The sequence below is a fragment of the Elgaria multicarinata genome, chromosome 4 (assembly GCF_023053635.1).
Source record: "Elgaria multicarinata webbii isolate HBS135686 ecotype San Diego chromosome 4, rElgMul1.1.pri, whole genome shotgun sequence".
In the NCBI taxonomy this organism is placed as follows: Eukaryota; Metazoa; Chordata; class Lepidosauria; order Squamata; family Anguidae; genus Elgaria; species Elgaria multicarinata.
Genome location: NC_086174.1, coordinates 114,583,003 through 114,605,545, shown reverse-complemented (window position 1 = coordinate 114,605,545; position 22,543 = coordinate 114,583,003). Strand labels below are relative to the sequence as shown.

At 40.6% G+C, this 22,543-nt stretch overlaps 1 protein-coding gene across 1 annotated transcript in view; it reads right to left on the bottom strand.

Moving 5' to 3' along the window:
• LOC134398220 (protein eyes shut homolog) overlaps nucleotides 1–22,543 on the bottom strand; it is a 614,610-nt gene that overhangs the window by 391,440 nt on the left and 200,627 nt on the right. Inside the window, exon 16 of the mRNA XM_063125472.1 lies at nucleotides 96–220. Within this exon, the coding sequence (XP_062981542.1) occupies nucleotides 96–220 (125 nt within the window). The remainder of the gene's footprint in view (nucleotides 1–95; nucleotides 221–22,543) is intronic.

Sequence of the window (22,543 nt, the reverse complement as noted above, 5' to 3'; positions counted from 1 at the left end):
CCTTATTATCTTACTAAAGAAAAAAGAACATTCTCTACAGTCGGAGTCCTTTGTTAGTAAAATGCTTTAATTCAAAACATTTTCCCAGTAGTTACCTTTCTGACATCTGCAAAAATACCCATTAATAAGATCTTCACAGATTGAATCATGTAGGCAAGGTGAAGAGCTGCACTCATTTATGTCTGTTTCACAAAAGTGACCAGAGAATCCAGCTGGGCACCTAAAGATAAAATTACATCATAGTAATTTAATATAACATACTAGAACATAGCATTGTGCTGAAATAAATACTGATGTTTATGGTCATAATTGACATTGGTCTAGTTTTTGTTAGATAGCTGTCACTGAATACTGTGCTTGTATCTTTTGTTTTTAAATTGATACTGTTGTTTTTATACTGTTGTCTTTATGTTTTTGATGGTTTTAAATTTTGTATTTTTTTTAATGTTTACTGTTTTTAACATTTGTAAACTGCCCAGAGAGCTTCGGCTAAGGGGCCATATATAAATGTAATATAATAAATAAATAAATAAATAAATAAATAGACCTAGAAGTCATTTTTTTCTGGGCAGCAACATTCTACTGAAGAAGACACCATAATCCCCATAAATTACTACAATATGACAATGATGATTACTTTAGAGTAAAAAGAGAGAGAAAGTTATAAGTCCTAGCTATGTTCAAAGTAGCATATAGTTTTGCCCTTGGTCCATACAATGCATCAATATCTTTGAAGAGAAAAAATAGCAAATTTAACAGAGAAACAGTGATCCAGTTTGCACAACATGCTGGGGTTCACCATAGGTTATTTGAGCCATGGTGATCCACTCTGTGTGATTTGAATATGCAACCCCCAATTGGGGGTTATCACATCATGCCAGCCCAGTCATTGGGGGTTATATAAGGGTTAAATAACCTTTGGTAAACCAACAAGGTTCAGACTACAAAACTAGCACTCACTGTGGTTAATGTGGTTAATGTGGTTAATAATTCATATCATCTGAAATGAATCGGAGAGTGATGTGGACGGACGAGTTTATTTGCTTATTCCCCTGAGTTCTTTGTGTGTGTGTGTGTGTGTGTACCTTGTTCAGACGGCACACTAAGTCAGAGTGGTTAAGCATTTTGAGCTAAACATTATGGGTTATGTTAACCATGACTTAGAGTGTCATATGAACCATTCCTAACCATGGTTGCTACATTACCATGGTTTAAACATGTTCACTAACCATTTGCTGCAAAAAGGTTAGCAGCCTAACCATGGCTTAGCATGTTGTCTGAACAGGCCCATTGTAACACGTTTCCATCTGCACTGACAACGCAGGCCTAAAAGATATAGCTCTTGAATGCACATAGTAATTATTTGCTCCCCAGATTAGGCTGAAAATGAAAACAACTGAAGCACTGTCCCAGCTTTAAGGAAGCTTCATTTGTTCATATATCCAGAGATTATCAACAAAATTTAAAGCGTCTTCTGGTTGAACAACGCCCTTCTTTTTTATATTGGGCCGGCAATTCTCTAAATGTCAAGCTACTTTTCCCCTCCTCCGATTCTAATCCATATCTGGCGGTAACCCATTGTTCTTTGTCTCTATTCCTCACCTGTACCCTTTTCTCATCTCTTTTCATCTATCTGCTGACATTTCACAGCTTATGAATAATTTGTATAACTGCCAGGTTGAAGGCTACAATCTCAAAAATTGGCTTCCTGCAACAGAAGCATTTTCTGGGTTTATTCAGGAGGACTCATTAATGGCAATTGAACTTATCAAGACTTGTACTTTCATGTTTACCTGTTTATTGGACTTATTCTGCCTAGCAGAATGGATAGGCTAAACAGATCAGTACATTTTGTGAATTTGTTTAGGATTTGTATTTGCTTGAATGCATGTTATTCCTCATGAGTAAGAAAACAGTTGGAACATTTCTCCCTCCAGTAATTAGGGTTCAGGAGAGAATAATTGATCAAAATGAAAGAAGTTGCTCCTAAATTCTCATGAAATTAGACAGTCTGGTGAAAAGTTCTTTTGACATTCGTCCTGATTTCTCTGCCTCCCCCCACCTTTCAAATCTGCATTTTCTGTGCAGAATAAATCTTGTTAACTACTCCACTCTAACAGGCCAGTTCCGTCACTGCAAATTTATATTGGGGTGGCTATACATTATTAACAAGCTATGAAAAGTCACTGGCTAAATGTCATGGCAGCTGAGATATAGCAGCACCTTGGGATTCATATTGCAAACAGTTTAGTTTTAATCATCTTGGACCACGAGGTGCCTTGACATTTGAGGGACACCTTTTTCCTTTTTAACTTCAACTGGAGTCAGACCTCTATTATCTCAGCCATAATTTTCAGCCTCGGCAGTGATAGAATGTTTTTACCTCCTAAATTAAAAATGTGGAAAATCGATCTATCATGGACCTTATCGTTCATTTAATCAATGCTTACATGCAGGCTTGAGGAATAAAGAGAGAGAGAGAGAGAGAGCAAGGTCAGCTGATAATTCTAGCATCCTCAGAATGATTTGAGCCACATTCAGTTCAATATGTGACCATCATTACATGAATGCCACTGGTTGAGCTGTGTTAAAGAGAGAGAACTAATCTTGATTTTTCTGAGGAGGGAAAAAATGGCACTTTATTTTCTGGAGCTTTAAATCAGCACTCCCATCCTACAAACAGTTCTATTAGATCACCAAAGTGTCGATCTATATTGCTAAATTAATGTACAACTAAAATAGTCTACTAATAAAAAAGTGGGTTTTTTTTTTTTGCAATACAGAGGCAAGGCACAGCTGGTAAAAATTCAACATGCCAGTCTGGCTATTCAAAGAGATAACATTAGTCATACGCAAAAGAAAAGAAACAAGCACTTTTTGTTAGCAAAATAAAAAGGGAGTATTGTTCTAGAATATAAAAGCATGGTAGATGTTTGAAATCTGAGTTCCATCAAACATGCCTCTGACAAGCTGAAAGCTCTTTCATGCTCTCCAAAGTTACAAAGAAGTGTTTCAACTTTGGAATTTTCTTTCAATCCTTTTGATTTCTTTCAAACTTTGCCTGCCTAATTTTTGCTACTAATTTTTTTTATTCCCTTACTATTCTCTATATCCTCCCACAGCCTAATTGCCAACTTTCCTTTAATATATAAATCAAACAGTGAACTCCATTATAAAGGAGTAGTCCTTTTATCAGGGTGTACAAAGTCTTCAATATTGCAACTAACCTCAAAGACTCTCCTGCAAGGAATGTGAGTCCCTTGTCTATTACTCTGATTCCATGCCTTCCTTGTTCTTAGGCACATTGTAAGATGATTGCGTTCATACATGCATTATATATAGCTTAGGTTTCTTCCTATTGTAATTCCACAGAGTGGTTCAAAAAGGAAGAGAGAGGAAGGTCTTTCTGAATAATACCCAGCACATGATGGAAGTTTTTGTGAATTTCATTCATAACTTTTACTACTGCTGTTTGTTTCCAGTGGATGATACATGAGCAGAGTAAGTATCTGCCCAAAATAGCTATCCCAATGCCAGTCCTAAAATCATAATCATCTCAATGAAATTGTCCTTTGGAGTGCAAGGAGTGGATAAAATATAATTCTCAAAGTACAATCCTGGAAGATGGCCAAGGATCTGACACATTATGTAACAATGACATTTCAGAAAATGTAAAGCTTAGCCTGCTGCCAACCTTCACCTCACCAGCCAAATGAACCAAATGGAAGGATGCCTAGAGCTTGTTGACGATGTTACAAAAGATTCTGTGAAGTGGTTTCCTTAGGAGTATTCCTTTTCCTTCCGTTACTCCCACACTTAGGCCCTAGCTAGACCGGGCGAAATCCCGGGGCAAACCCCGGGATCGTCTCTGTGCATCCACATGATGCACAGGGGATCCCAGGATCTGGGAGGGATGATCCCTCCCTTGCCCCAGGATAGATCCCTCCACTTTGGGCCTGCTTTTTCCGTGGTCCCGGGCTGAGCCCGAGTCCACAGAACATGTGACCCGTTGCCGTGGTTCATCAGATGAGTGTTTTATTGCACACTTGCTACTACCCACTTACAGATGTGTGTGCATCCTTTAGATCAGTGGTTCTCAACCTTTTTTGCTCCATTCCCTCCTTTCACCATTGTTCAGAATATAATTCTCCCCTTCCCAAGATAGTCTAACTCAAAAGGTGCATTCCAAATAATATGCATATCATATTGAAAATCATTTATTTTTTCTATATTAGTCCCATTTAAAGGGCCATGCAAAGCATGGCCCTTTTTACATTCTCAGCTCCCATGCTTTGCGTTGCCCCTTTAAATGGGAAGCTTGAAACTTCTAGGATTGCAAGGGAGGGAGGGAAAAGAGCAAAGGCCTGGCTTTTGCAGATGACATGACACTTTTCTAGGATGTTTTTAATAACATGTGTAGGAAGACATAATCTACAGGACATCATACTTTGCTGAATAGTGGTCCCAATTCCCCCCCTGGAACCCTAAAATTTCCCCCGGGGGGAATTCCCCCCTTGTTGAGAACCCATGCTTTAGATGATGACGTCCACTTCCCACATGCCTCCTGCTCCTTCCACTCATTTTTTCCATCGCAAAATGGTCCCCTTTTAATTTATTTTTGTATTTTAAATGGAATGTGCCATGATCTCCTGCTGTGTGCAAGAAAATTGGTGCAATAAAAACAGCCCCTGAATGGGCCACGTGGTCTTTGTTTAATTCCTCTTTCCCCTCCAGGAACAATGACGAAGTGCGTAGAAGCGATGGTAAGGAAACGCGATTTCCCCCCATGTGATGATGCTCCAAGTCAAGATCAATCCACAGAGCTTCCATCTTATCAGGATTCAGCTTCAGTTTATTGGCCCTCATCCAGCCCATTACAGACTCCAGGCACTGGTCCATCACTTTCACAGCCCCAGCTGACTCAGATGACAAGGCGAAGTAGAGTAGATGAATGTACTGGCACCGAGCGCTAGGTAGTAAGTAATATCTAAGCCACAACACTGAAAATGGCAAAACAACAACAACAACAACAACTTACTTCAGTCCTGTTAACAAATCGGAAGTATGAATTCTACCGTCAACTCACTTCTACCACAAAAAGGCCACTTCTCTATTTTCAAATCAGGATACCCCCATGAAGTTAATTTAGCATGAGAATGCAACTGATGAAATATACACCGTATCTCTCTATCCACTGAAATTTCAGGAGGAGCCCTTCCTTTCTTTTCAATATACCCATTTATCCAGAAAGTAATGTCGAAGACGTTGACTCCAGAATTGGGAGTCCTGAATTTGTTAAATCCATTCCATTTGTATTTTTCAGATTGTCAGATATCTTTCATTCCGTAATCCGCCCATTGATGGAATTGGATTATATCTTTTTGCCAGAATGTTGTTCTACTTGCACTAATTCACAATCTTTAAATAATTTGCAGGAGTTAACAGAGAAGTCATATACTATAGGCTAGAACTGGAAAATTAAACCTTCCCACCCTGATTGAAAAAGTTCTCCCACTGTGTGACTCACTTATTCTGGATTCAACACATTGCTTTTAATAATGCCAATTAAGTACTGTGGATCACAGGATCTGTTGCAACATCACAGAAGTTGCTGTGTCACCACCCTTAGAAAAGCCATAAACTGGCACTGTAGGCATTGGGCTGGTCCTAATCACTAAGCAATTTTTAAGGCCTTCACAATGGTTAGCTTTTCTAGCATGACTCACATCATTATTGTTTTTATAAATCGATCCTCTCTCCCTCTACTTTCTCATTCTCCACACACAACAGCAATTTTTATTGCTCCTATATCCCCCATTTTGTTGCTGCTGTCATACAACTCTTAGTTTTTGAAAGCATTTGATTAGGCTCTCAAGTATCACTTTTCTTTTTCAGTCAAATAAAAACATGCACACTCCTTTTATTCAGTAAAAAGCTTCTTTCGAGTCTCAGCAGTCTGAGACAGGGGTCTCATCTATCCAAGGATGGCATATCTTGGTTTCTTGTGAAAGCCTTCCATAATGAACAAGAGATTCCCACAAAGCATTAACCTACATGAACTACAAACTCTCTCCCCTCACAGGATGAAATACTATCCCCGTAGACAAGCTACAGGGGAGAGATTTGCTGTGAATGCTGGTACAGAAAGCGCTCTTTCTCTCTTTTCTTCTTTTCCCCTCATATCTGCAAAGCCAGGGAAATGAAATCCTATGATTACTCTTCAAAGAACCACATTTTTGGAGGTGTAGAACAACCATATCTCCCAGTTGCTTCCACTGGAATTGTAAACCTTTTATTCCTCTCAAGTCTGAAGCATACCTATGCCTGTTTTCCAATATATCACTCAGCCCCTCCCCCCCCAACATGGATAATATTTGCTGATGTTATGGACATTAGACTCTGGGCTAAGTTATAAAGACAATTACTAGTTACTTAGTACGTAGGTAACAAAATGGATTCCCAGTCTGAACCTTAGGAAACTGCCAAGTAATACAGGTCAGACTATTTGTCCATCAACTCCAGTATTGTCTATTCTGACAGGCAGCAGCACTGCAAGTTCTTTCATATCAACTGTTACCTGTCCTATTAACGTAAGATGCCAGACATTGAAAGCTGAGACTGTCTGTATGCAAAGCATCTGCTCTGCCATTGAGCTATAATCTCTCCCTCAGCAGTTATTGTCCTGATGCTCACGGATGGCATCAAGGTATTAGGGAGGGTGTCATTTTGTCTTTCGCTTCATCCAGCAAAATGGCTGCAGATGGCCTTGGCCCATGCTCAAGCAAACAGACTTTTCTCAGGTATCTTTTCAATTCATGCCAAATTAGTCTTTGCTTAATTTATTATTTTTTTAAAAAATTCTTAATCATTATTTAACTGAGTGATACAATGATCAGCATTACGTCAAAACAACACCCTGATAAATTGTCAGCCCTGTTTTATGGGTTATTTTTTTCAAAACCAACTTTGATTTTAAAACCCACTTCATTCCTTTTTCTCAGTTCCCAGCTGTCCTTTATGTATCACACGTGGGGGAAAAAAGCCCTTCACCTCTACTTCAATCTTTTGACTAAAGGGTTAAATTAAAAATCCACCAGCTAATCTACTAGCACATAAACTAAGGCCTTTTCCCCCAGGGTCATCCCTGGATGGTTCCTGTGCATCCAAATGACACACAGGAGATCCCGGGAGCAGGCAGGGACGATCCCTCAATGTTCCTGGGATAATCCTTAGGTGTAGAAAGGGCCCATGGGTGTCATCACACGGGGGGAAATCTCATTTCCTTACCATCTCTTCTCCGTCCTTGCATTTGTCCCTCATTACTTTCTTCTTCTTTTTTTGTAAGATAAAGTAAACAATGTTCACATGGCCCATTCAGTGGGCTTCTTTGATCACACTGTTTTTCCTGCACAACGCAGTAAATAGCAGCAAGTTCTGTCTCAAAAATAATTTGGATTTCCTGGGGTCTTTTTTTTTTTTCATGTGAAGGAGGCTAGAAGGGGTGGGAGCCACACAGGGCGCAGGCACATGAATAGCACCTACTCATGGATTACTCATGAATAGCACTACTCAATTGCACTTACTCATGAATAGCACCTACTCATGGATTTTCGTTGGTGCTATTCATACGCAGCCACACAGGGCGTAGGTGCATATGAATAGCACCTATGAAAATCCATGAGTGCCCAGTAATGACTGAGCAATAAAGTGCTTGTCTGATGACACCCTAAGTGACAGGTTTACGTAACCTCCAGAACCCATGTTACCCACCCTTGAGAATGTTCCTACGTTCACCAAATTCTCTCAGAAAACAAAGCCTCCATCCTCTTTACACACAAACAAGAAAAAAAATAGAAAAGCAGAACTACTGTGTGTCTGCCTAGGATGCTACAGGTATGGTTTAATCTGAAATGAAAATGCAGGCTCACTGATAACATTCAACTCATTGTTTACATAAGAGTTTATCTACAAAATAATGGTGAACTTCAGTCACTTGCTGAATGTTTCAGACTTCAAGTTTTAAGACCATGAATTAATCTATTCTATGATAAATTCTATATTTGCTCTTCTAAGTCTGGAAATCAGCTTTATCTAAGTTTGATTTGGTGGCACCTGTAGGGTTATGTTCCTTCAATTTGCTTTGCATATGTCATAGACCAGACAACGAATGAAAACAGAAGGCTTATCAAAAGGGTTTGCATTGTGGGATCAACATAGTTCAGGTTTATTTGAAATTACTCTTCTAGCTTTCAGATGAGTAGCCATGTTATCTTTGTTACAAATGCAACACAAAATTCTCTAGTATCTTGAAGAGTAAGGGCATAAGCCATTTCTATTTCAGAACATTTTAAATTCCATTGATTTCAGTGGGAGAGAGTGAAGCACATGGAATTTAAAAACCTTATGCTTGGCACAGCCCTGTCCTAATTCATTGCAGCCTGAGCTTTCCCAAGCTAGAGCTAACTTAATTGGGCACACTGATGTAGTAAGTGGAAGAGCTCATGCTTCAATAAATTAGTTAGGGTCAGCTCATGCTAGTTGCTAAGCCTGTCTTCCATCTTGGGAGCATGTGGAGCTGCCAGTAAGCTAGCAGCTAGGAACAACTTATGCGGAAATGTTCTTTGCATGAACTAGTACCCCTATGTGGGAGCAACACAGGCTGCCATCATAATTTACACTGTCACAAGGGCCCTCTTTTGCTTCTCCTTCCAGTTAAGATATTTGGGAACAGTAACTGCAAAAATAACAGGGGCTGCTTCTTTGTATTTTAAAGGGGAAATGGCAAATAATACACATGCACATTTCAACACTGATGCCATAGACATGTATTCTGGATTCATATCGGCTCCCCCCCCCCCCATGGGCATGGAGTGCTTGCAGAGCTCCATGCCCAGGTCCCAGCTCCTCATGTTTACTCATGAGGAGCTGGGACAAAACCACGATGGTGGGCCACATGTCCCGCGGTCTCGAGACCGTGGGAAAAACTGGGATGGAAGGGTAGGGCCATATCCCCGGGAAAAGGGAGGAATCATCCCTCCCTGCTCCCAGGATCCCCTGTGCGATGTGTGGACGCACAGGGACAATCCAAGGGCAATCCCCGGGATACTGCCCCATCTAGACATACCCTAAAAAAATAATCCTGGTTAAAAATAATTCTGAATTATCTCATGTTATTAATCCCCAAATCCCCAAATAGAGACTAACAAAATCCATCATACACACACACGCACACGCACACGCACACGCACACACACACACACGTATATTACAGATCCTTCATCCACCATCTTATGGAAGTAGCCTATATCTATTTGATGTGATCCTATCTGACATAAGTGCAGAAGCAATCAGAACTAATAATTCATAACTCATTAATCTTGATTTTTTTTTACGAGGCCTAACACTGTACATCTCACATCAGTGCCTTAAAGCACATCTGACAAACAAGGCCAGTCATTAATCAACATTAGAAAAAAAAAGTTACAGCTGAATAAATATTGGCATCTGCCTTTCCCCCCCCCTCTCTCCTGATGAAATTTTGGCTTTATTTTGTCATTTTTTATGGGCAAAGAAACAATTGGTGCAGGACTAAAAACACAATGCCCACAATTATGTATGTAATTTCCCCAGATCCTTCCTATCCTCATCTTTACTAAAACAGCAATCCTGCCTGAAAGGGGAGCTAACTTTTCCTGCTAGAATTTCTTTTGCCTGGATGGCATTTTTGACTAGTACTGTGCAGTGAGAAGTGTTTTTTGGTGTGTTTTTTTAGATGAAACTTGCATAGCAGAGTAGGAACTCCCAGTTAATATTTAAAACCTTCTTCCAGTGCAGGAGGAAATAATCCATCTGTGTCACTGCTTCAAAAAATAACAACAAAAAAACGTTCCTGTGGGAGACTTGACCTTTGGAACAGAAGGGCAGTTTGCATGCCTTGTAGAAAATTGATCTGCTGCTAGTACCTCAGCAGATCATGGTGTCTTCTTCCCCTTTTATGAAATTTCTATTTCTCAAAACTTCCTGTTTTGGAGTATATTTTCATTCTGATGTGAATAAATAAATGTGCACAGTTGTCCTCCTTTCTGGATGTGTGAGAGTATATACCTTCCCAAAACAAACAGACACAACCAGAGCTAGTGTCAAGGGTTGGAATGGTCAGGCACCTGCTGAGGGCCATCCCAACAGGGGCCCATGGACAAGAGCCCCCTGGAGTTGCTCCTCTTCAGCATTGCAAATTGTTTGTACACCTCCCTCTTGCTTTTGCCCAGACCTGGAGGAGAAAGCTATCAATGGCTACTAGCCCTAATGGTTATGTGCCTGGGTGCAGGGGGGTGCGTCCAATAGATCTGGAGGGCACCAGGTTGGAGAAGGCTGGAGTGGGGAATTAAAAAAAATCCTAAAAAATCAAAGCATAAACCAATCTAATTCAAACTTGGTGGAGTTAAAGCCCTCCTTAAGAGCTATCACTCTACCATGTTTCATCTCTTTATTTATAAAAAATAATGCAGATGTAAGCATTTTGATAATTTCCATTTAAAAAATCCTTAAAAAATCAAAGCATGAACTGAACTGATTCAATGTTGGTGGGGCTAAAGCCCTCCTTAAGAGCTATCACTCTACCATGTTTCATCTCTTTATTTATAAAAAATAATGCAGATGTAAGCATTTTGATAATTTCCATTTAAAAAATCCTTAAAAAAATCAAAGCATGAACTGAACTGATTCAATGTTGGTGGGGCTAAAGCCCTCCTTAAGAGCTATCAATGTGCCAAGTTTTCTCTCTTTCTCTTTAAAAATGAGGAAGCTTTAAGCATTACTCTTAATACCAGTTACCCAAATACTGGACGGCTCTTTGAGGGTAATTCAACAAGGCAGAGAGAAGGGAGGGGCACTGAAATCAAGGGAGAGAATCACCTCAATGGAGCTCCAGATCAGATTTCGAGGCAGGGAAGACCCACTTTGCACACCCCTTATACTTAATACTGGTAAGCATGTTACTCAAGTGTATGAAACCTGATGTTGGAATAATGTGATTAGGCTTGGATCATGTGGAAAGTGTCCATGTTGCTGATCTTTCTTATGCTAACATTCCACCAGTGAACCATGATCCTGGTGCAGGCCAAAGCAATGCTATAAAGCTCCCCCTTTACAACCCAGGGTTCAATATATGAAGGAGCACCACTGCTGAGACTCCCATGATACCAGAACAGGATGTGGCAACAGTCTTAAATCTGCATAACTTGTTTGATATAAACAGGTATATTGCCACCCTGTCTCATTTTTTTTGCTTATCTCTGACATCTCATAATTTATATGATAATGATGATGTCATAGAGTTGCAATAGTAGTAGAAATTGAACAAGGGTGTTCAGGAGTATTTTAAATTAGGAGGCCATAGATTAAATATGCCCTTTGCCATATTTTTTTATGGATATTGAAGCTATCAGATACCAGAGTACATTTAAAAAAAATGAAATAGGGCTTCTTACATTTTAAAATTATCATGAACTTTCTTTATAATAAAAAAATATAAATTTGCCATTTATTGCAAACTTAATACATGATGCTTTCTGTTATAACAGAAATGTATTTTCATTTTGCACTTAATTTCCAAAATGGAAGTGAAATCTGTTACAAAACATTCTTATGGTGTATTTGGAATGGTCTGCTTTGGAAATGTAAAGCAGGGAGAATGGGAAATGTATTTCTGATTAATATCGATGATATGCAATGTGCAAAGCAACAGTCCAGAGATGATATTTTCTTCTCTGTCCTTCAAAAACTAGTTCATCATCCTCATCCTCATCTATATAAGACTATGGCCTTAGCTAGACATAAGGATTATCCCAAGCAAATGGAGGGGTCATTTCTGCCTGCTCCCAGGATCCCCTGTGTGTCATTTGGATGCACAGGGATGAACCCAGGACAATTCCTGGATATAGACCGGGGCTAGCCATGGCCTATGTTAGTGTGTTGCTTATTATTAGAGATCTACCATGCTGATTTTGCTTATTTTTTGAAACTGAAGCTTGAGCTGTGTAGATATGCAGAAAATTTTGAAACTTCGGAAGAGTTCAAAGCTCAAGCTTTAATAGCAAAACAGTGTGTAAATTTCCTCCACTTTAAGCAGGCTCTTATTGCTCTAAGGTTAAGTGCTGGTTTATTTACTCCACACCAAACGGTTAAGAACTGGACATCACGTATTTTCGACCTCAAAGTTAAAGAAATGCTAAATTATATTTTTTTAAAAGAACATCTTTTCTCCCCACCTTTGCTGGTTTATTTGTGTATCACACAGATTTTTCTCATTTTTGTTTTATTTTTACCTTTGGAAAAAAATAGGATTTTGTGCTGGCTTTGTGTCTCAGACCAATCAAGGTAATTGTTGTTTAATTTTCTCTGACTACTAGCACCTCTGGTGACACGGGGATTACACTAATCATCGTCATCATCATCATCATCATCACATATTTAACCCACTTTGGTACACTACTGGTGAACTGAAGCATCCCCCAACCACACTTCACCGGAGTTGGGAGGTTGTGGCAGTCAAGAGAACACTGGGCAGCCTGTGCTAGGCCCTGACCAGATGCCTGGTAATCCTGGAAATTGTGAGACTGCAAAGCTGAAACTCACGAGATCCAGGAAGTCATGTCTTGCAAGAATGGGATTTGGACTAGCATATATAAGGCTTTGCCCACATGCCCAGCCTAATTCTGATTCAGTCAACAGCACAACCACGTACCCTCACTCTGTAAACAAGGCTTACCCCAGGCATCTGCTGGTCATCCTACTGGAGGCTGGGAAACAATTATTTCACGCTAATCAGATTGGCATGTTTTGTTTTGGTTTTACCTTCCCCAGGATATCTCATCAGGAATTGGCATATAATGATGCACTGTTTTGTAATTTTTGCAACCATCCATTGCAACTTTGGTGGGTACAGATCAAAGCAGATGGGTGGGAGTTGAGGCCTACAGTTAACAAAGTTTAATGTCGTGACTAGGAGCACTGAGGGATCACCCAGTAGACTTTGGGCAACAGTTGTTGAACTGAGAACCATACTGAAACCAATTAAAGTCCAGTTGGGACACTTCAGAATATGGGGCTTAGGAGTGAGTTGAATGTCTGTGGACCGAATGTGGCATGGATAGCCAGGCCAGCTCCCTAGACAAATTAGAGCAATAGGTGCCATGGCCTTAAAATTCCCTCCTCTAACCTGTCTGCATGTCTAATTCAATAAAAGTTGAGGCCAGGTTTTAACCCAAGACCAGTGTCTTTCTTGTCCGTATAAAATGCAAGTGGACAATGCTTCCCCCACAAAAGAATGTTCTAATATTCGAATCTTAAAGCAGATCTTGACCATGACCTATTTTGTTTAAGTGAGAATCTTAAGTGAGTCTTAAATCAGAGTTACTCCCTTCCCCCCCCACTGTTGGCTATGCTGGCTAGGCCTGATGGGAGTCCAACAGCTGGAAGGCCACAAATTGCCCACCCCTGCATAAAGGGAACACAGATTAGCAATGCAATCCTAGGCATGTTTACTCAGAAGTAAATTCCACTGTTTTCAATGAGGACCTACCTACTGTCTGAGAGAGAAGGAGTTTAGCTTCTCCAACTCACAAAACTCTCTACACCTGGAAGCCCACGTGGTAGTGTGCTTGGGATTGCAGTCTAAAAGCCAAATGAAATGTTCATAAAAGTGTGTATAGTGGAGCTAGGGATGCTATTTTTCTTTTCTCTCCAATGGAGACATTTTTAATATATATTAATACTTCCACATGTGTAGAATTTTGTGAGGTGGAGAAGCTGAAATCCTCTTCTTTCAGAATGGCATGGTCCCAATCTACATCAGGGCCATGTGTATTTACAGAAGAGTAGAGAAACTAGCATGCATAGCTTTAACAAATGGTTAATTTAGCTCTTCGGTCCAGTTACTTGGGAGTACACCAAGAGGAACTTACTTCTGAGTAAACATGCATTGGACATGCATTGGATTGCATGTAAGTCATTCTAAGCAATGACACTGTATCGTTCTTGGACTTAAACAGGTCAGAATGACATCAGCTAGTTACGATAAGATACTAATTTATTGGGAATTCAAAATAAATAAAATTATAAAAGGTTATACAGTAAATCATCATCATCATCATCATCATCATCATCATCATCATCATCATCCACTACAAAGCTTTACCTGTCAGCTTTGTCTTCCTAAATATCCCTTCCAACAATCTGTTTAAAAAACAACTTTCTTCCCATGCATTTGTCAACAGTTGTTACGTTTACAAAATACACTTCAAAATGTAACCCATTTAACCCTATATATGAAACTACACCTTTAGCAGAAAATGCCAAGCTAACAATCAAATAATATTCAGTTAGAGTTGTATATTTCTCCATCTGCTTAAAACACACACACGAAAACTATTCATTTGTTTTCGATAATGGGACTAGAATTTCTCAGCATGCATTATAATGTTGCTTGACAGTTTTACACACCTCTAAAGTTTTCCCCACATAGGGCTTAGGCTGCTGGTTTTGATTTCTGTCTTATGTTGATCCTACTAAGTATACATCCCCACAGCACAGGAGTATGGTAATTTATCAGTGTAATATAATCACCCAATTTCTCTCACATCCCACTACAGGTCTTAAGAAAACAAAACCAAAAACAGAGTATATATACAGAATGCACCTTGCTTGGACATTTGAATTTCTATGAAAAAGGAATGTAGGGTATGTCATGCTTCCATATTTAGATACTGTTTTTATATTTCTTTAGTAGAGCACCACGAATGTGCTGCCAGAATCCAGAAAATGCAACCGGCATGCATTATTGCACAGGTTTACATCAGGGAATTCATTTCCACAAGACGTAGTGACAGTTTCCAGATGAGGTGGGTTTGAAAAGGAAAGACAGGTCTATTAAGAGCTTTTAGCCATGTGCACCTCTGAACAGACCCGCTGGAAAGGACCACAGCTCAGTGGTAAAGCAAAAGCACATGCTTTGAATGAAGAAGGGGACGGCATTGAATCCCTGACATCTCCAGTTAAAAAGAGATCAGGTAGCAAATGTTTCAGCAGACTTCTGCCTCGAACCCTGAGAAGCTGATGGCAATTGGAGAAGACAATACTACGCAGTTAATATGACCTGGTGTAACAAGGTTAGAAGGCCTTTTTCATTCTGGAGGCTGTATTGGCTCTGAGCAAGCATGTTGCCAGCAGTGGGCAGGGCCATAGCCTCTCTCCTCCCTGCCCCATACATGCACACACACTGCCAACACAACTCTCAGTTCACCACTGCCACCGCAACAAAGGAGGAGCAGCTCCTTCAGGAACCAGGGGCCTTGGGTCAACAGTTTCCAAAAGCTTTACTTGCACTGTGGAATGTCTTGTGAAGAGGTAATTCCTGAAGGAGCACTGACAAAGAGGGAGATGCTGTTGTCCAGACTTTGGGAACTGCCTTTTCATAGTGCTCCAGACACCACAATGGGAACCATCCCCTTGTCCAAGGTGCAGGGCTTTGGGGAGGAAGAAGTGGCCACTGGAGGCTGGATGGGGAGGCCTAATAGGCCTAAACCAGTCTATGGGCTGATGGCTTCCTATGCATCCAGCTGGCCATCACTGGAAATGGGATGCTGAAACAGATGGACCATTGATTTATTCCAGCAAAGCACTTCCAGTTAGGGATGGACGAGAATTTCATTTCAGTTTGCAAATCACTCAAGTGTGCCCTGCTTGCAAATCCAAATGTTAACGCCAATGGGAGAGCATCTGCTCTGAAGATGTCCACAAATACCTAAACGTCTGTTTGTAAAATGCACAACTTTAAAAATGTACACCTTTTGAAACATGGACCCATTCAAATAAACAAAACAAACAGACAAACAACAACAACATCAGGTCACAAGCAAGAACAGGAACGAGTTGAATCAAACTTTGTAGTAAAGCTTGGAAAATTTCAGTGAGTCCGAGCATTCCCAGTTCTCCATTCCTACTTCAAAACTTACGGAATTAAACTATGTATATTATGCATGTAAAAGCCATAGGGTATGATCACAGTTTGCTGGTAGAGCACCTGCTTTGCATGCAGACGGTCCCAGATTCAATCCCTAACACCTCTAGGGAGGGCGAGGAAAGAATCCTGCCTGAAACCCTGGAGAGCTGCTGCCAGTCAGTGTCGACAATACTGGGCTAGATGGACCAATTGTCTTACTCAGAGTAATGCAGCTTCCTATGTTCTTGTGTTCATGCATGTAGTAGCTTGGTGGTAAGAAAATACTTACTCTAGAATCTAGATATCTTTGTAAGCTGGTAGAAGCTAGACTGAATTCAGATCATCTTAAGTGTCCCTGTTACATGTTCCAATGAACCCTGCGTTGCTATCTACTTGAAAGACAAGTATGACAAATTGCAGTGGAGAAACTGTAAATAGCAAGTCATAATTTTCAGTGAAATCTATACGATTTCATTGATGACAGTTTCTCCAGTGTAATTTTCCGGCATAATCATTCATAAATTATCAGTTATTAGCATAGGTCGAGCTTCTGATGACATTTTCATTGTTTCTCCTTTTCCGACAATTTATCAAGAAAGCTTTTTATTTTTATTTTTTTGGGGGGTAAATGAGCTTTAGTTTAATGTTGCACTAGCCTATATTTCATATGGACACAACCCAGTGCCTTCATTCAAACACACTTTTTTAAAAAATGAATGACTCCATTGACAGTAAGCACCTCAAGTATGTCTAGACATAAATAAATGTAAGTGGAACTTAAAGCAAAGCTGTTAACCAAAAATAAATAAATAAACAAATAATCACACTTGTGGCGTGAATGTGAAACTATTCTGGAGGAAGGTTTTTTTGGGGGGTGGGGACTGCAGTCCAATCCAAAATATTTAAAATGTTATACTTATGGTATAAAATTGATATAATGAAGACACCAGTTGGCTGTGAATGATCGAGATGCCTGGAAGTTGCAGAAGGAGCCCTTCCCTTCTGATATATTTGAAACTTTCAGCAGCTATTTGCACAGTGGATGTTGTCAATCTGTCAAATAGCTTGCAAGGAGTGTCAGGTCTGGCTCTTGAGTGCTTCTGTTCTTTGCTGTCAGAACATCCTCGGAAGGTCATTATCGAAGATGCTCCTTTGGCTGCCAGGGAGTTGTGTTCTACCAGTCTGAGTTTATCACCAATATTTTATCTCTATGAGCCTTGATCCGTTGGAGTAGGGATGTGGATCTTCCTCATTCCATTCTGTAACTATTTGGAAGATCTTCATATGTAAGCACTCCTCCCACCAGCCTCTGCTGATCTGCAGTGAATTTCTTTTTAGTTCTACAGGAACCAATGGAAGCTGGTGGTTCTGATTTTGGTGGGACTGTGAATCTACTCTCGGGCCACAGCTAGACCTAAGGTTTATCCTGGGATCATCCAGGGTTCGCCCCTGCCTGAGCACTGGGTCCCCTGTGTGTCACCTAGATAAACAGGTTTGACCCCTGGACAATCCAGGGATAAACCTTAGGTCTAGCTATGGCCTGGGTTTCAGTCAGAACTAGTCAGAGCTATCCAAGGTGTCAAACCCTAGCCCCCCAAATAGGCCCAGCACCTTGGAAGCTCCTTTAGAGTATTCTGGCTAGTTCTGACTGAAAGACTCACCAAAACAGGAGCCAACTGCCTCCAATGACAGGAATTACATATGCATCATGTACTCTTTTCTGTGCCCCCACCCCAAGACCAGCATGTATGGTTATGCTCTTCTTGGCAAACCAACAACTATTCCTTTGTGGGGTGGATATCTAGTTAATAGGCCATAATGGTCATGAGATGGGAGGTAACAGTTACGACCTTTCTCTACCCTATGAAACCCTTATTGAAAATGCTGGTTAATGGCCAAGAATAGTTTACTGATAGAAGCTAATGGTCAGGACCTTTCTGCCCTATTAAATGCATATGGAAAAATATGTTTCCTTCAACCCAGCAATGAAGTCCAGCCAGTCATGTACACAAAGAGTACTTTCTTCCCAAAGAGGTTGGGTTTTGGGCATTGCTGTTTGTCATGAGTGTAGAGGACAGTCTGGGCTAGTTGGCACATTCTTACATTATTATTATTGTTATTATTATTATTATTTATTTATTTATTTATTTATTTATATAGCACCATCAATGTACATGGTGCTGTACAGCGTAAAACAGTAAATAGCAAGACCCTGCCGCATAGGCTTACATTCTACTAAAATCATAGTAAAGCAATAAGGAGGGGAAGGGAATGCAAACAGGCACTAGGTAGGGTAAACAGGCACAGGGTAGGGTAAAACTAACAGTATAAAGTCCGAGCAACATCAAGTTTTAAAAGCTTTAGGAAAAAGAAAAGTTTTTAGCTGAGCTTTTAAAGTTGCGATTGAGCTTGTAGATCTCAAATGTTCTGGAAGAGCGTTCCAGGCGTAAGGGGCAGCAGAAGAGAAGGGACGAAGCCGAGCAAGGGAAGTAGAGACCCTTGGGCAGGCGAGAAACATGGCATCAGAGGAGCGAAGAGCACGAGTGGGGCAATAGTGTGAGATGAGAGAGGAGAGATAGGAAGGAGCTAGACCGTGAAAAGCTTTGAAGGTCAACAGGAGCAGTTTATATTGGATTCTGAAGTGGATTGGAAGCCAATGAAGAGATTTCAGAAGTGGAGTGACATGGTCAGAGCGGCGAGCCAAGAAGATGATCTTAGCAGCAGAGTGGTGGACAGAGACCAACGGACTGATGTGAGAAGAAGGAAGGCCAGAGAGAAGAAGGTTGCAGTAGTCCAACCGAGAAATAACCAATGCATGAACAAGCGTCTTGGCAGAAGAGACAGACAAAAATGATCGAATCCTGGCAATATTATACAGGAAAAAACGACAGAATTTAGCTACTGCCTCAATATGAGGAATAAAGAAGAGCGCGGAGTCAAATGACACATGACATCTGTGATGCAATAGAGCATCATTTTCTGTTACCACTGAAGTTGCTCCCTCGGCAACTGCTATTCAGTGCCGTAGTGCTTCCGATTGTGGAAGACCCACATAGGCATTGTGACTAATAGCCTCTAATAGGACTATCCTTCATCTAATTTGAAAACCATTCACGTTAGCAGCCATTATCACATTTTGAGGCAATGAATCCCATGTTAATTATTTGACTACAAGCTTAGCGTGATAATACTTCAGTTTGTTCACGACATGCTTATGCAGGCGGAGGGAGGAATCCATTCCCCCCCACCCCCAGTAACATTTCATGCAAACACAGTATTATCGTGTTTCATGTTTGGAATGATAGGATGTTCCAGAGCCACTTTTTACAGTTAGTTTCCTTGTGATGGGAGGGGATTGGAGACTCTATGCTTTGTAATATCTGTTAATGTATACATGCAGACATTGTTTCGAGGGAGCAGGCAAGCAGCTTTTTCCATTTCACAACACAGAAATGGGAGGGGAATCTTAAATGTCCTGCTGAATGTGTGGAAGTTGAAACTCAGTTCTTTAGAGATCTAGGCTTGTCCGCAAACCTGAGACAGCCAATTGGGATGCTCTAGATTTTTTAAAAAAATGTTGCACATGAAAAGTGAAGTTCTAGATATACACAATTATTTTCCATAAGTAAAACAAAGTTTTAGTCAGACCAGGCGAAGCCATTTATGAACCACCACACCAAATGCAGCTCAATGGCCATGGAAGGCACCCACGAGGACCTCAATAAATGTTCAGTTGCACTGTCTCCCTGAGATTACAAAAATAATAATCATAATGGTTTTCAAAAGTGGAGCACTCGTCAGGGTCAGGACTTCACATAAGAAGTAAACTGCACTAGCTATTCAAGTCATGTTCTGGAACACATTATCACATGAGGAACTGCCAGGGTATACCCTGAGGTTTATCCTAACTTGATGGGGCTGTACAAGTGAAAGTCCTAGTGAAATGTATTATAAATTTCAGTAGAACCTTCTTCAGTACAAAAGGGCTTAGGAACATAGTGTTATATTTAGGGATGGATGGATGTCTATTTATAGTCCATGCTACCTTTGCACATGAAAGCTCATCAGTCTGTTCTGTCTTATTTCCCCATTAAAAAAAGATCTGTTCAAAATGTTTCATTTAAACACATATTTTCCCTCACATTGCATCTTTCTAAACATATTTTCTCTCAAACAAGAGATATATTTTCTAAACATATCTCTCTCAAAATATATTCCTAAACATATTTTGATTTTTTCCTTTTCTTTTTGGAGATGGGAACTGTGTTGAAACATTCAAGAAAAGTGAAAGCCAGTGGATAACTAAATTCCAATCCTTGCATTAGACTGGAAGGTATGGATCAGATCAGACCATATCTGAATTCATAAACACTGGATTCCTCAAGCATCCCTACTTATATCCTAGCCCTAGACATATTTACTCTGAAGCAAGCTGAAATAACTTCAAATGAATTTACTTCCAAGTAAATATGCTGAGGATTAAGCCACCTTTAAAATAATTATACTGCTCAGCAAAATGAAACATAAAAACCATTCTGCAAGAGTAGGTCAAACCATTTTCTGTAAAACTGAGCAGGAAGAAGAGCAAAGCTACTAATGTCAAAACCTGTAGAAATTTACAATTTAAAATTTTAGCTAGCATAATTGCTAACCCCAAAACGTGTATGTATATAGGAAGGTAAATGTCATGCTCTGACTATCTTGCAATATGAAATGTTATTATTTTAAAATCCTGAAGCACATCGTAAAGACTCATCATCTTGGGATGTAGTGAGAGGGAGGAAGAATAGTGATCTGATTTTAAGTCGTTTTTGCAGATAACCTACAAGTAGGAAGAATCCCAAGCAGCAAAGCACTGGGGCGAATCAAGCGCTGCATACAGATAGAGGAGTCTGAATGTCATCTTACGGATTTGAGATGGAAACTGATTCAATTGAGATAAACATGATGGAGTGGGATACTTCACTTGAAATCTGCGATCGGGCCAGCCAGGGCCTGAGACCAGCTTCTTCAAAGGAAAGCAACTTATCCATTCAACCTTGGGATTAGGGAACTGCAAATAAGGATTTAAAAAAGAGGAAGAAGAGCACATTGAACTTCAGTTGACTCAATGAGCTTTTCTGTGAACTGATTTTTAAAAAGAATTAGAATGTAGAGGGGGCATCAGTCAAATGCTTTATCTTTAAGAATGAGTGTCAATGGTTCCTTTGAGGGCTACAGGCAAAAGATCAGCCCTTCAACAATGAGAGATATCAAAAACCTCTCCTAGGCAGGATTCACCCTACTACTTTATAAAGCTTTATAATGGTATTGACAATCGTTGGGGCCCATGACACTTTCCATATACTGTTCTCAACAGGGCTGGCCTTGCCATTAGGTGGTAGGAAGCAGGCACAGCAGGCGGAGGAGGAGGAGGGGAAGAGTGGAGTTCTCCCTCTGGAATGGGTCAGCTGCTTCTTGCTGGCCATGCAGGCCCAAGAAGCAGCAGCCGCTTGATTGCCCTCATATCTTGCCACCTGTCCCTGCTGGCCAACCAGCTAACTTTCCTTAGCAGAGACACGCGTGCTTGTGACACCAGCACGCCGCTTCAGTAAGGTCTTTCTGCCTTCAGGAGCTGCGCTGGTGTGGCTCCTGAAGGCAGAAAGATCTTACAGAGACAGCGCACTGGCAATGTGGGTGTGCAAGAGTCCAAGCTCAGAAAAGTAAGTTGCCTGACAGTGGGCAGGATCAGGAGGTACGGCGCAGTGTGAGGGTTACCGAATAGTTGCTTCTACTTGGGCACACATGGGAGGGGATTGCAGGAGGCTGTGGAGTGGTCACGGGAGGGGATAGAGGAGAGGGGGGCATGGGGGTGCAGCAGGTCCCTGGAGCTTCAGCAGGCAACCTGCCTTGGGCCAGGCCTGGTTTTCAAACCGCTTTCAAAGTGTTATATCCTGCTTGGTGTAGGTCCAGCTCCCATGTGTTTCATCAGGCATCTCAGCCCATGTACAAGATGCTGCTTTTGTAGAAATTCTATAAAGGTTGGTTTGGCCCTCTGCAGAGGGGGTGGGAATCAATATGATTAACTCTGCACAAAAAGTATGTGCATATTTGAGCAGGCAAGTATAACACAAACTGACTTGAGATGAGCACATGTGCCCACATCTATTGTGATGTCTGCTCTGTCAATAACAATTTGAAGGCAAATGGGACTTCCCACCACCACAAGGATTATGTATACATTTTATATAGATATGATTACTCTTTACAGCAACCAGCTTTGGGGTGCTTTGTTGTTTACAAGGAAAGGAAGATTCAAATAAAATTCATTAAGAATTCTAAGGAAATTATAAAGGATTAGGGATCATTAGGCTTTTAAAAGAGAAAGATGGGCACCATGAATGTGAGAAAATTAATCTTAGAAAAACACATTACCAGTTTATCCTATTATGTCATGATACAACGTCATCAGATGAGAAGCACCTATTTACATAGGGCAGGAGTGAGCAACCTTTTGGGAGCCATGGGCACATTGGGCTATTTGAGAAACTGTTGTAGCCATCA